This window comes from Pangasianodon hypophthalmus, chromosome 18 (assembly GCF_027358585.1).
Source record: "Pangasianodon hypophthalmus isolate fPanHyp1 chromosome 18, fPanHyp1.pri, whole genome shotgun sequence".
NCBI classification, from domain to species: domain Eukaryota; kingdom Metazoa; phylum Chordata; class Actinopteri; order Siluriformes; family Pangasiidae; genus Pangasianodon; species Pangasianodon hypophthalmus.
The window spans coordinates 17,586,787-17,600,475 of record NC_069727.1 but is presented as its reverse complement, the minus strand read 5'-3'; the positions used below and the strand labels follow the sequence as shown (position 1 = coordinate 17,600,475).

General features: G+C 40.1%; 1 protein-coding gene across 2 annotated transcripts in view; it reads left to right on the top strand.

Annotated features, from left to right (window-relative positions):
- The window catches only part of cfap54 (cilia and flagella associated protein 54), a 43,076-nt gene that overhangs the window by 2,474 nt on the left and 26,913 nt on the right, over positions 1–13,689 (top strand). For both annotated transcript variants that reach the window (XM_053241816.1, XM_034313224.2), the window contains exons 3-28: positions 319–462; positions 563–731; positions 816–874; positions 963–1,106; positions 2,289–2,402; positions 2,821–2,922; positions 3,130–3,322; positions 3,412–3,510; positions 3,600–3,712; positions 3,799–3,928; positions 5,330–5,421; positions 5,527–5,664; positions 6,860–7,010; positions 7,444–7,508; positions 7,635–7,763; positions 8,312–8,462; positions 8,575–8,664; positions 8,809–8,930; positions 9,013–9,195; positions 9,995–10,087; positions 10,377–10,562; positions 10,634–10,779; positions 10,880–11,027; positions 11,196–11,351; positions 11,994–12,116; positions 12,833–12,934. In XM_053241816.1, the coding sequence (XP_053097791.1) occupies positions 319–462; positions 563–731; positions 816–874; positions 963–1,106; positions 2,289–2,402; positions 2,821–2,922; positions 3,130–3,322; positions 3,412–3,510; positions 3,600–3,712; positions 3,799–3,928; positions 5,330–5,421; positions 5,527–5,664; positions 6,860–7,010; positions 7,444–7,508; positions 7,635–7,763; positions 8,312–8,462; positions 8,575–8,664; positions 8,809–8,930; positions 9,013–9,195; positions 9,995–10,087; positions 10,377–10,562; positions 10,634–10,779; positions 10,880–11,027; positions 11,196–11,351; positions 11,994–12,116; positions 12,833–12,934 (3,342 nt within the window). The remainder of the gene's footprint in view (positions 1–318; positions 463–562; positions 732–815; positions 875–962; positions 1,107–2,288; positions 2,403–2,820; positions 2,923–3,129; positions 3,323–3,411; positions 3,511–3,599; positions 3,713–3,798; positions 3,929–5,329; positions 5,422–5,526; positions 5,665–6,859; positions 7,011–7,443; positions 7,509–7,634; positions 7,764–8,311; positions 8,463–8,574; positions 8,665–8,808; positions 8,931–9,012; positions 9,196–9,994; positions 10,088–10,376; positions 10,563–10,633; positions 10,780–10,879; positions 11,028–11,195; positions 11,352–11,993; positions 12,117–12,832; positions 12,935–13,689) is intronic.

The window sequence follows — 13,689 nt, the reverse complement described above, 5'->3', positions numbered from 1 at the left end:
GCTCTGCTGAGAATGGTCCTTCAGGAAAACAATCTCTGGTTAGTGGTTCTCCCATGGTGCCTTTCCATTCATAAACAAGGTAGAAGGGACTGATTCACTATGCAAATGACTATATCTATAATGTAGATGTGCCTAGTAAAATGGCCAATTATATTAATATAGATATTGTATACATGCCTAGTGCACCTGTATTGTAAGTATACCTAATAAAGTGACCACTGAGCGTATGTTGTAAGTATATAAGCGATGATGTGCGTTCTTTATTAAGTAGATGTGGAATATAAAGGTCACTCCGTGTGTTGTAATTGCTGTGTGTAGTTTTACAGATTGGCACTGTGGCAGGGATACACACGCTACCTACAGCGGTTCTCCCCTGCTAGCTTGGAGAACATCAGAAATGTGGAGCAACTCAAGCAGGCCTTCTTCCCACATGGCTTTCATACTGCAGGAGCAAAGCTTACGGTTAGGCATATTTGAACTAGCCAAGCGTTTGCAAAAGCTGGTCAGTAGATTCTACTAGACCGAAGAGATTTGGTTAACTGGTTGTCTGTGTGTTTGTTAGCTCCGTGCTCTGTATGGCGAATGCTTGTGTGCTTTCTACTTGGAACGCGAGAGGTGCAAGCAGCCAGATTGCATCGGGATGCAGAAACTTCTTAGCGTTCTCGCGTTTTTGCGCATCACGATGCAGGCCATCCTGCCCCATGAGAGCCTGTGCTGGATGTTGTACAATGGTACGTAATGCAGCAGCTCTTCTCAGATAAATCGATGTAAAATATTTCCATAATGTGGCTGTAAGTTTGCAGTTCTCTCCACAGGTTCTTTGTACATCTATAGCATATGTAGGTTCTTGATGTCCGTGAGTCACTCTGCACAGGTAACTAACCGTGCATGCTTTCACTCACAGCACATGTCCTGCAGAATCTAAACCGTTTTAAACAATCCACTGTGTTTCTTCCTCTCAGGCTCTGGAGTATTTACTATGGGCATGTGTGTGTCTGGAGACATCCATCCCACTGCTCATTCCCAGTTTCCTGCCCTGGAGAGCCACACTCTACTGCAGTGTTTGTGAATGTTACTATGATGGCCAGGCTGCTGTGCAGGCAGAGGTCAGTTTCCCACTTCGAGGATCAAAACTCCTCTCTCTGTAAAGGCTGAAATAGTGAGGATCCTGTCCTGATTATGTTATAAAGCTGATGGAAGGGCATGGTGCTATGGTTCCCCTCTTAAAGTTTTTAAATAACTTACATTCCTCCCTTTCATACCTACAAAGCTTTCCTATTCACTGTAGTTTTACTGTAGATAATAAATATGTTGTAGCAGTTAATAAAACATATGCCTTAAATTAAATGGGTGAATCCTCGATTAGGTTGCCATTCGTGTCCTACTGGTAATACATGCACAAATACAGTATGTTAGTATATAAAGCATACATTTTAATACATTTTAAACATGAGAGAAGTGTCCTTCACAATAAAATGTGTACCTTTTCAGATAAATACCTTAAAATCATTAATAAAAACTCATCAGCAGCCCTTTTTGCCTGTTCCAGCCCACTATAATCACACTTTACCTTGAGATATGATAATTTAAGTACTCTTATATTTTGCATTAATGTGTGAATCCGTTTAACATATCATGTTGAAACACCATCAATGGGTCATGCAATATAGGTTATGAAAAATATACATTTTAATTAAACATTAATTCAACCTTGTTAACTAAACTCTTTCAATCCTATGAAATATATGAAATTTTCCACAAGTCACATGTTCAACTACAGCATTCAAATTTGATAACAGTAGGAAGAAGAAGAAAAGTACAATCCTGTTGCACTAATCATCTATTGAAAGTAAAAATATTAATTAAAAATAAAGTTTAAGTAAATAATTAGAATGTACTTAATGTTGTTATTCTGTTTGCAAGGGTGCTAGTTAACCACTTTTTGTGTATTTGGTAATTCTATGCTAAAAATACTCAACCCTGTTACTAATTTACGAGCAAAATGCAGCCACAATCAGTAAAGAAATCTGGTAAAAAAAATGAGGAAATGTGGCCTGAGAGGGGTTATTATATTTTGTAAATGCATGCTTTCTTAGATTCACTGTTGAAAAATGGTTTAAAGAAAGAGAGATTAAAAGTTGCTAGAGCTAAATGATCCCAATCATGGAATCACCCAAGTAATGAGTAAGAGATACAAGACATCTGCATGTGAAACCATTACATCTGCTAGATATAGGCTTAGTGTAGAATTTTCTCTTAATCACTACGTTGTGTCGTTTCTTGGCCAGGTGTTTGCTAGACGAGCTCTTGGTAAAATAGATGAACTAGGGAAGCTGGAGAAGTTGAGTGGGTTCCCATCATCGCCGGATACAACGCGAGCCTTTAAAGACGCCACCATCAAAGTATGGAAGAAACTCATCTTTAAAAAGTATTTCTGTTAATAACAAGATTTTTGTAAGAGTTGTCACTTTTGGAAGCTGTCACTAATCTGGTCTCAGTGATGTTTCTGTAAATGGAAGAAAAAAAACCTCAACATCCAACCAGTCAAGGCAAAGAGACCTTTATTTTTTTTTTTTTAAAAGCTATTTGCTTGTCAGTTCTGTAAGGTCCCCATCTTAAACCAATATTTATTACTTCTTATTTCATGTTTTTAGGGAACACTGATAGGAGGAACTATATTTGTTTGAATTCAGTCAACCAATATCCCTGACTATACGCTTAAGATATAAAATTGGATTCTTTCTGATTATTGATTATTGCTATGTTATGGTAAGTGTGTGTTTGTCCATGCTTTTGCAATGCTGCTGTGTTGGTGTGCAGGTTGCAGTCATGGTGTTTAAACGCTCAGTGTATGAATCTCGGAGGAAACCTAAAGGATTTTTCAGGTTGAAACAGAAGGCCAGTCTCAGGGATGGCCAGAATGTGAGTGTCCTTTTTCTGCCATGGTTACACCCTCTAGTATGTACAGCGAGGACTTTATATATACTACAAATTTATAGATACTAAGTATGTATAAGATACTAAGTATACTACGCTTTATATTTACAGATAAACCACAAACTGCTGACAGCAGATTTTTTTACTTACTTCCTGTTCTTTTCTATCTTAATGATTCTTGTTTCACTCCAGAATCCATGGCCACGTACAACAACTGAGCGCATCCTGATGGAGCTGTTTGAGGGAAATGCTGCTCAGTTCCTGGCGGTGTTGGAGGCTCTGTGGGACAGTTCCCGCAGACCCCTGCAGACTGGCACACCGGATGACCCCGATATACAGGAGGTGGCATTCGAGCTCATGTCAGCTGGCGTCAGCATACTATCCGGTATCCTTCCTGTCCGATCCACCCTGGATATAAATGAACCACTGTTTGATTTAGCTTGTGGTGTTAACTTTCTTTCTTTTGTGGTTTAGGAAATGGCGGCTCCTCCGATCGAGTCCGCAATGACAGCCTGCCTTTGTCTCTGAATGCCCTCACTCCGACTTGCACCCTCATGGAGATGGCAGTAGCTGGTGAATCTTAAACGTCTTCATTTTTTAGATGTTCTGTGTTTTAACTGGATCCGATGCTTAGCTCATTGTTACTATGACTTTTATTACAGGGGAGAATCAGATTTCAGTGGATGCTGCAGTGAAGTTTGTGAAGCTGCTGTTTAGATATGAGCAGTGGGACGTGTTTTGCAGTCTTTCAGACAATCTTGTGACAGTAGTGTCTGTAAGTCTGCTGGTGAAATGATAAAGAAATGTTTCAAAATTAATTGCTTTGAATTTAGCAGTGTATTAATACTCAGTTTTTGGTAGAGCCTGGAAGGTCGTCTCTTCCGGAAGGCTGAGTTGGAGCTTACTCTGCTGGAAGCCATGGAGCGTCTCATGTCCACTCAAAGGGTTCGGTCTCTGGGGACCAAAGACCTCATGGCTGAGGTTCAAACTGGTATCAACAGCTATTGAAGTGTTGAATTTTTCTGTGAGGAGACAATGATTTATGGTATTAGTCTCCATTGTCAGCACCTTTTAAGGTTTTCTGACAGAGTCTTCAGGATGGTTTCTTGCTAACATGACAAGCTGCATTTTTTTTGTCTTATTAACTTATAGAGAGAGAAAAAAGAGAGCTTGCTGAGGGAGTGACTGTTTATACTATAGCTTCTACACTATATGGCCAAAGGTTTGTGGACACCTGACCAGCACACCCATATGTGTGCCTTCCTTTCTTCCTTCACATAAGGGTGTTATGGTCAAGTGTCCACAAACCGTTTGCTATATAAAAAGTCTACACACCCCTGTTAAAATGGCAGGTTTTTGTAATGTAAAAAAAAAAATAAATGAAACCAAGATAAATCAGGTCAGAACTTTTTCCACCCTAAGTGTGAAATTGCAATGTAGTGAAAAACAATCAGAAACATTTTAGGGAAAAATAGGAAAAATAAAAAACTTATAACCTAGTTGCATAAGTGTGCACACCCCTAAGCTAATACATTGTTGAAGCACCTTTTGATTTTATTACACCACTCAGTCTTTTTGGCTAAACGTGGCACATCTTGCATTCACATTCTTGCAAAAACATTCTAGATGCATCAAATTGTAAGGGAATCTCCTGTGCACAGCTCGTGTTAGTTTGTTAGTTTGCACAGATTTTTAGTTGTATTCAGGTCTGGACTCTGGCTAGGACATTCAAAAACACTGATCTTCTTTTGGTTAAGCCATTCCTTTGTTGATTTGGATGTGTGCTTTGGGCCACTGACGTGCTGAAAGGTGAAATTCCTTTTCATCTTCAGCTTACTAGCAGACACCTGAAGGTTTTGCACTCTTGGTTTCATTTTTTTACATCACAAAAACCTGCCATTTTAACAGGTATGTGTAGACTTTTTATATCCACTCTATAAGTGATAACAGGAACTATCTTGTTTCCCAGGAGTTCCAAAACATTAACTGTAACTATAATCTGATAAAAAGTATTACTTGTTGTTCTTTAAGAGCTATAAATTGTTCACATTGGCAAATTGTTGTGGTATGAGAAGAATAAAACAAAACGGGACATGCTGTTGTAGGAAAGTAATCATCCGCTTCATGTCAGGCTGCATCACCTGGTTGTTGATTATTTTTGTACACCGGCACAACCTGTTGAGTTTTTATCCTTATGTTTTACATACATAAACTAAAACTCTACTGTGATCATAAGGGAGTTCATGGAAATGTTTGTACACTGTAAGACTAAGTTAGCAAGTTTAAATAACTTTGCACCAATCTTTTCATATTATACTGTGGATTTTTTTCTACATTCTGCTGTACTACCTTTTTTTCAACCCAAACCGCTTTCTGTATTTTTCACCCACAGATAAAGACCAATCTTCAGGGCTAATTAGCATGACAGAAGAGCTCCTAAATCTGGTCCAGACTCTGCATGTGTGCGTGTGTGAGGCAGCCCAGGTCAGCTCTCTGACACACACATCTCTGCCATTTTGTGTAACTTGTAATTCCAGTGGTGAAAGACTGCTGACTGGGCTTGTGTATACTATATCTATCTGTGTTCAGGATATCAGACCGGATGAGGACCTGGTGCTGGATATTGTACTGTTCCTCTGGGCGAAATGTAAGCCTGTGTTTCAGAGAGCTCAGGCCAGACACTATGACCCAGTATGCTACATGGCCAAAATGGCTTTTCCAGAAAAGGTAGATATATACCAGATTGATCTGCTATTTTGACGTAATGACAATATCTTTTAAATACACTTTCTCACTTTTAGTCTTGTTGCCTAGTCAGAATTAGAGTGAAATTGGATCTTTTTAGTCTTAATTGTTTTTAAATTGTACAGATTTAAGTGGACCAGAAAAGAACTTCAAGGCAGGACTGGAAACATCCTGAACTTTTCATTCATTGTTCAGAAATATGTTGATGGGAAATGTACAGAAACAAAGTACAACTAGAATTCACAGAAATAAGTATTAGTGTTTTGTGAACTTTATCCAGATTTTTTTGTGTTCTTTGGTCCAGATATCCAGAATACATTATACATTGTATGCTGGTGCAGTTGATCAATAATTGAATTGAATAATAATTGAATCATAAGTTTGAAGTATGGTTCACATGGAAGTGACTCGAGAGTAGTTCTTACAATCTAAGAATGGTCATTTTGGTGCTCCTTAAGCAAACAGGACTAAGGGGTTTAACGCACCAGCGTTCAATTTAAACACATTGAATACTGCATATGTGGAAATGCGTTACTGTAAATGTTAAAATGGAAATGGAATCAAAGCACTAGGCTCAGCTTAACAATAAGAGCCAGCTCTTTTGACTCCCAAATAGCTCACTTAAATTGTTCAGTGAAATCTTACTTTAACTTCTGATTAACACTATACTTTACATTTCATTTGTTATAAAATCTACCTAAATAAATGTGAAAACAGTAAAGCGCTACATATGTGAATTAACATATACAGTAAGCATCACAAAATTGATATTATTGCACCTCCTGTGTCTGCACTTAACTTCGAAGGATACGAAGAAGATTCCTGTCCATTTGTCCTGATTTATCCTCTCTCATACATTACACTGCATATATTATTCTAACAAGCAGTCACACAGAGATGAGAGCCAAGCAACTCAGGCATTGATAAGTCACTGTCTGTAAATCACAGCTGCACTTTATATAGTCATATATATATATGTCATTAGATAATTGTGAATACAAAAAGCTGAAAGATTTTCAGCAAGAGATCTATTTGTTTTATCTCCATATAAAAAGCACCTCTTCAGAAATTAAGTGTGCTGCCAATATTCACCTAAACTCAAAGAGACAACTCATTTGCAAGCGACACATCACTAGTGTTATTAATGAATGCAGTTCATTGTGGCTCTATTGTGCAGTGGGTCCAGACTCTGTTCCTTCTGTGTGAGGTGGCCTTTATGTGTCAGCTGGCTGATATAGACCCGGTGGCAGTGGCTGAGATGACTCTTAGACTGGCCTCAGTGCTGGAGGGCAGTGCAGACTCGCCTCCACTGACCATCCCAACAAAAGGTATGCGTTTACACACTATTTTGCTGACTTAATTGACACTTTTTAGGATTAGTATGTTGTTGTTGTTGTTGTTCTTTCACCTGATCCCCATAGGGGTCGCCACAGAGGATCATTGTTCCACATATTTGATTTGGCACAGTTTTTATGCCTGATGTCCGTCCTGATGTAACCCTCCCCAATTTTATCTGGGCTTGGGACCGGCACTGGGAGTGCACGGTTTTGTGCAACCCCAGTGGCTGGGGTCGGTTCCCTGGCCAGGAATCGAACCCGAGCCGCGGTGGTGAGAGCGCCAAGGCCTAACCACTATTCCTCCAGAGACCCACTTTTTAGGATTAGTATGATACTATAACATTCTAACTTGCTAGACCAAATCAGTTGCATATGAGTTTAATAAACTATGTGTAATTACATTATGTTGCTTTTGTCCGTGTAGACTCAAATGAAGGCAGCAGTCTGCAGTCCACGCCTGTAGAGAAACCTACAGCCACGCCTACTGTGGTACGCTCATTCAAGCCACGTTTGTGTCTTATTAAATGCATGTGAAAGTGCTAATTGAATGGTCTGATATTTTATAATTAGATTTAGCATGACTTAATAACAATTAGTATCTGTACATGCTTCCAGAACTCACAAGCTGAGCATCTTGAGATGGTGTGGACTGTGCTGGAGAAAGGCCTGGAGTGTGTGTCAAGAGGCAGGACTGTATGTCTCCCTCGTGATGCCTCTGCCATCTCTGACACTGTGTACCTACAGGTAGTACTTTACCACTCAGTCCACTGAACTTAGCATCTCCAATTAGTCTAGAGTTCACATGGGAATGAGAAGGGAATGAATAACGGTCACATGTACCTGGTAATGCAGTATTAAAGTAGCCAGTTTGTTCTGAAGGTAACATTTTTCTATAGAAATAATAAATTGTTCACACACACAAACACACACACACAAAATCATTAGTCAACAAGAAACCAACAGAAACACCTCCACTTCATCACCCTAATCATCAAGACTGTATGAAGATGCAGTTTAAAACACCCCAAACTTATTAACACCCAAAATTTACATATTTGAATGTGATAGGCTTTTGTATTTTATGATGCAATAACTCGTCTGTTACATGTTCAACTCTGATCTTCCAATACCTGTGGCAATTTTGAACTGCAGTTAAGAGCAATCTGTACACTTTCAATGAAATCCCCAAAAAGAACTTAATTATGAAAAAGACATGTTTTGTAGAGTGTGGATACTAAGCATTAAAACTGCATATCTTTGGTAAAAAAAGAGGTGTTGTGATTTTTATTCAGAAGGTTAGTGGAGAACATTTGAGATCTTCTGGGGATGGACAGATTGAGACCACTAGCAGTTCACGCATGAGAGCTCTCTCAATGGATATGCATATGGAACTGCTGGCTTTCCAGCACAGAGTATCCCTCAAACTCCTAGACGCCTACCCAGGTGTGTGACACCCCACCACCCACTCACCCCCATGACTTTTGTGTGGAAAAAAAAGACATTAATGATGTTTGTGTGTTGAATAACACTTGACAGCTGTGTTTCTCCAATTCAGATGATGAGAATCTTGAGGGGAGAAAGAGGCCACTTACGCAGAGTGCACAAGGACAGTCTACTGCTGTACATTCAAAGAAAGCCAGAGCAGGTAAACTCATCTAGCTCTCACTCCCTGTCATTTTCACATCTTTGAGAACGACTGTCTTTTCAAAAAACAAAAGTCCTAGAGGTATCTTGTGTACACAGAATACAGTCTGAGCAGTGCTGCAATGTCCTTGCTTATTTGTAACAGAATGTGCACTGCAAGAGAAGATTAAGAAGAATAAAATCTCCAAAGTTTTGTTTCTGGTGCAGAAGGCCTTACTTTCCTACAAGAAAGATGCTACTAACAGAGGCACCAAAAAGCTGCTTGAGGTCAGTGTGGAAAATCACTGTTTAAAACCTTTATAAGCAGAAAGTGTTGTAACAGTTGTCTTGTTGTACTGTCCATGTTCAGGAAGCTTTGGCTTTACTGGAGAAAGCAGGTGTTGAGGAGAAGCGGCTGGTCAGTGCTGCTGCTTCTGCAGAGATGGGATCAGGAGTGGAAGAAGGGTGTAGACCTCCTCCACCTCCTGTGCTGCTGGCACGTAGCAACCGATCTCTAACTTTCACGCCAGCACCATACGTGCTGGAGGAGCAGGTGATCTCACCACGCCACTACTCTCTGATTGTTTTCCTTTTGTTTCCTTTGTTTTCTGCTTTAACTTAAGTACAGTATCTTACATAACTATTCACGCCCCTTGAACTTTTCCACATTTTGTAGTGTTACAACCTGAGATTGAAATGGATTTACTCAGGATTTTTACCATTTGATTTACCCAATATGTCTTTTTGGCAATATTGCTCAAGCTCTGTTAGATTGGACAGAGTCCATTGTTGGACAGCAATTTTCAAGGCTTGCCACAGATTCTTGGTTGGATTGAGGCCTGGGCTTTGACTGGGCCTTTATAACACATTTGAGTTCTTGGTTTTGAACCACTTCAGTGTAGCTTTGGCAGTTATTGTCCTTGGAAGGTGAACCCCAGCCTTGGCTACAAGTATCTTGCAGACTGGAACATGTTTCCTTTTAGGATTGCCCTACATTTGGCTCCATCCATCTTGCCTTCCACCCTGATCAGTTTCCTAGTCCTTTGCTGATAAGAAGCAGGTTCTTAGTGTTTCAGTGTGCAAACACTCCTCACTGGGACAGTACTCTCAACTATATGCCTTAATATCTTCTTCATGTATTGTTTGAAAGTAAATGTAGTGTACAATCAGAAGTCATTTCAAGTATATATTTTGATGTTTGGTACAACAGGACCACTATCGTAAATAAGAGTGTGTTTACATGTTTGTACCTTGGAAAATAAAAATGTACACTACTTTTATTCTGACAATTAGGGTAGTAGAGTCAATGGTGGCAAAACATTTTTAAAAATATTTGTTTTGGTTTGGTGCAGGTTTGCTGGTACCGTATTTATGGTAGAGAAGTCGAAGGTGTCAACCTGAAAGTGCGGATTGGAGACTGCCACCTGGTTGGCACTGGTGAAACGGTAGGCTGTATACTCCTCTGTGAAAAATATTGTACATTCAAAACATACAAACTGAACCAATTAAATGTAAAAAATAAAAGAATCAAATAATTAAAATAAACAAAATGCTGACGCTGTGTACATGAAACTAATATTTTTGCAGTGACTGTAGTATTTGTACCAGGCTGTTTGGATTACACTGCACTGCAACTGTCTTTCGAGTCATTTATGTACATGTCAGAATGTACTTGTGATTTTCTGCTGTGCAAAATATTACTGAGTGAAGTAGTAAATCTGTTGATCCAATTAGATTCCTTCTAGAGGAGAACGCTTGTTTTGCATAACTGGCCTGGAGCCCAACCAGAAGTATATCTTTGCTGTGGCAGCCTACGACACTCAGGGCAATCTGATCGGAAGCAGTATTGGAGATACCACCAGGCCGGTGCTAGCTTCCCTCCCTCTTCCTCTGTTGACCGCCTGGGCACATCTGGCTCAGGTACGTGCATGCAGACCTGAGGTATAAGGTATAAGGCTTACACCAGTAATATTTCAATCTCTCTGCTCCAGGTGGCCTACCAAACAGGCCAGTATGCACTAGCGAAGAAAGCCTGCAGTGAGATTTGGAGCCACTTTACCCTCCCGCCCGTCGCAGACTCTGGAGCCTGTCAGGAATCAGTGGATGAGGAAGCTCCCGAGGGGCTCGCCCAGACGAAGTTAGACAACCATATAAATGGAGATTATCTGTCTGATGTTGTTCCGAATACACCCTCAGAGACCTTACATGTCTTATTTGTTTTATATTTATTCCTGAAGATTGTGCCCAGAGACATTGCAGCTCTCATCTCCTCTTCTGCAGCAGCTTTTCCTCACCTCAATCTTTATGCAGACAGACATCCACATCCAGCAGAGAGCACTGTACTGTGACTCCCTCAGTGATGGAAGCCCTTTGATCTGGGGACAGGTTAGAGCCTCATAACCTGTATCTCAAGTGTGCTGAATGTCTACACATGAGTGATTTTGAGCAGTACTGGCCCATGGACCTTTCGTCTAGCAGAATCCAAAAGTGAATATATTGTGGCCAATCAAATGCAAATTCTCTCTAACTCTGTTCTCGAAACCTTTGTTACAGGAGGCTAGACTTGTAGAGTGTGAGAGGATGCTTGTGGCCATAGATCTGTCTCTACATCTCAATGACAGCAGTGCTGCCTTGCAGGCTGTGGTGAGCTGCTATGGCCTCCTGGCACCTCTTATCTTCTATCAGATCCCATCAGACCCTGTGGTTCAGGTGGGTAGATAAAGGTGTTTATACCACAGTGCTGTTGAAAGCATGAATCTGATTGGTCAGAAGGTATTGATTCATTTTCTATAACATTCTCATTTAAAATGTTAGTGTTTCTATAGTAATGTTGCTGAGGTTTTCTGTAAGGGGATGTTTATTTAGCATTTTTGGAAGGAGTCTCCAGTGTCACCACTTTGTAACAGTCAACAGATAAAGCTGATTTTAAGTTTTCCAACACAGGAAAGGGCTTTGAGGTTTCTCAGTAACATGACAAGCTGCATTTCTTTGTCTTATTAACTTCAAGAGAGATAAAAAAAAAAGTGATGATAGTGAATATTTGTTGTAGAAAAAGAGGAATAAAATGCTTTGGGGTGTGCTGTTATTGGATATTTTCCTATAACAGCACTCCCCTTTGTGTTTTATTTCTTACATATCCTGTGTTTGTTCCACTATCTGTTCCATAGCACATTATAACTATATTAATAGCTCTTTCACTAGAATAATTCTGTTGCCACATGTGGCTGCTGATAAATATGTCAAATGAATATGTCAAAAAAACAACAACAACTGAACCTAATGTTTTTACAGTCTTTACATGTTAACTGTTTAATTATTAATCCATATGAACCATCCTTTGTTTACATCCAGGTGCTGTTGAAGTGTCTGATGGTGCTGCAGGAGATTCCAGCTGCACTCAAACAGAAAAGGCCTGTGGCTACTACTGAATCACTGTATCATATGGTGGCCTGCATCACACACTATGTAGCCAAGGTAATAAGTGTTCTGGTAACATTTGGTATTACCAGCATATCAGGTGAGTGATGTACACCATTGTAGAACCCCAGGGTGTGAGGGTGTGGAGGAAAACTTTTAGATTTAGGAGGCCGGCAGAATTTTAGCTGAGCTCCGGGCTCACGTTTATTCAGTGCATTCTTTTCAGCACACTTTCAAAAACCTCGACATCCTGGCCTCTGGCCTGTCATCAAAACCTCAAACTTCCAGACTCACAGCTTTTGCTCTGTCAGGTTCAAATTCACGCTCTGGGGCGTGCATATGAGTGTGTGTGTGTGTGTGTGTGTGTCTCATGAGCTCTGCCAGCTATATCACGCTCTCTCTGTCTCGCTGGTTATGGGAGTCCCTAAAAGCACAAAGAGGCACAAATATGTAGGCTGGTGGTAATAAGACACAGGTGAGAATCATCACGCGTGTTTGACCCGTCTCCTCTCAATCCACAGCTGACGCTTGACCACGCCCTGCTGTCACAACTACATAGCCCTGCTTTTCAAATTACAAGTTTTATCAAAGGAATTTTATGCAATTTTTTTATCTAATTTCTGCCAAACTAATCCCAAAGACATCGGGATGTTATATTATATACAATCACTCATTCTACTCAGTTACATTGTTTACCAAATCCAGGAATATAGTAACCTGGAACTGCATTGCTAAGACAAAGTACAAAGTTCTGTGTGTTTTTATGTGTGTAGGGCTTGCGAGCCTTGAAAGAGGACTGTATGGCATCTTCAGTGATGGAACAGGGCAAGCAGCTCCTACTGGAGATGAGCGAGAGTCTCCAGCAGCATGACAAGGTGAGTGCTCTTTATAAACTGTATAAACCTTCCTGCCTCATGCCCAGTGCTCCCAGGATGGTCTCCAGATCCACCGCCACCCTGGCCAGGATTAAAGCGGTTACTGAATGAATGAGTGAAAGGCGATTAAATTTCATACAGTTACTTCAGGTTGTTTGTGCTTCATTGATACCACAATCACTAATTGGGCTTGTATGGTTTTAGAAACCAGACAAAGTTAATTGTTTATGCAGGGTAAGGAGTTAAATAGCACTTTGTTGCTCTTGATGGCAGAAACATCCTATATGCATTATGCTTTATTATCTATTTAGCAGTGAACGGGGCATCTAGAAAGAAAGAATTTATTGTCACATACAAAGTCAGGTACTGTATATCTTTTATTCACATATCCCAACTTGTTAGGAAGTTAGGGTCAGAGCAGAGATAGGCCCCCCTTGAGCAGCTGAGGGTAAAGGGCCTTACTCAAGGACCCAACAGTGTTAGCTTGGCAGTGCTGGGATTCAAACTAACTACCTTCTTATCAGTAACCTAGAACCTTAACCACTGACCCGCCCCTGCCCTAGTCCCATCCTTGAGTATCATTGGTTCATTTTGATGCCAATCTTGAACAGGTACAAAAAAAAAAAAAAACATACACCAGTCCTAATTTCGGTCATGAACACATGTTCATCAAGATTTTTTTTTAGATAATATTTATAATGTATGTAATGTAAATATTTGCTAGCATTGTAAGCACAGGAAAACAGGGTTTAAAA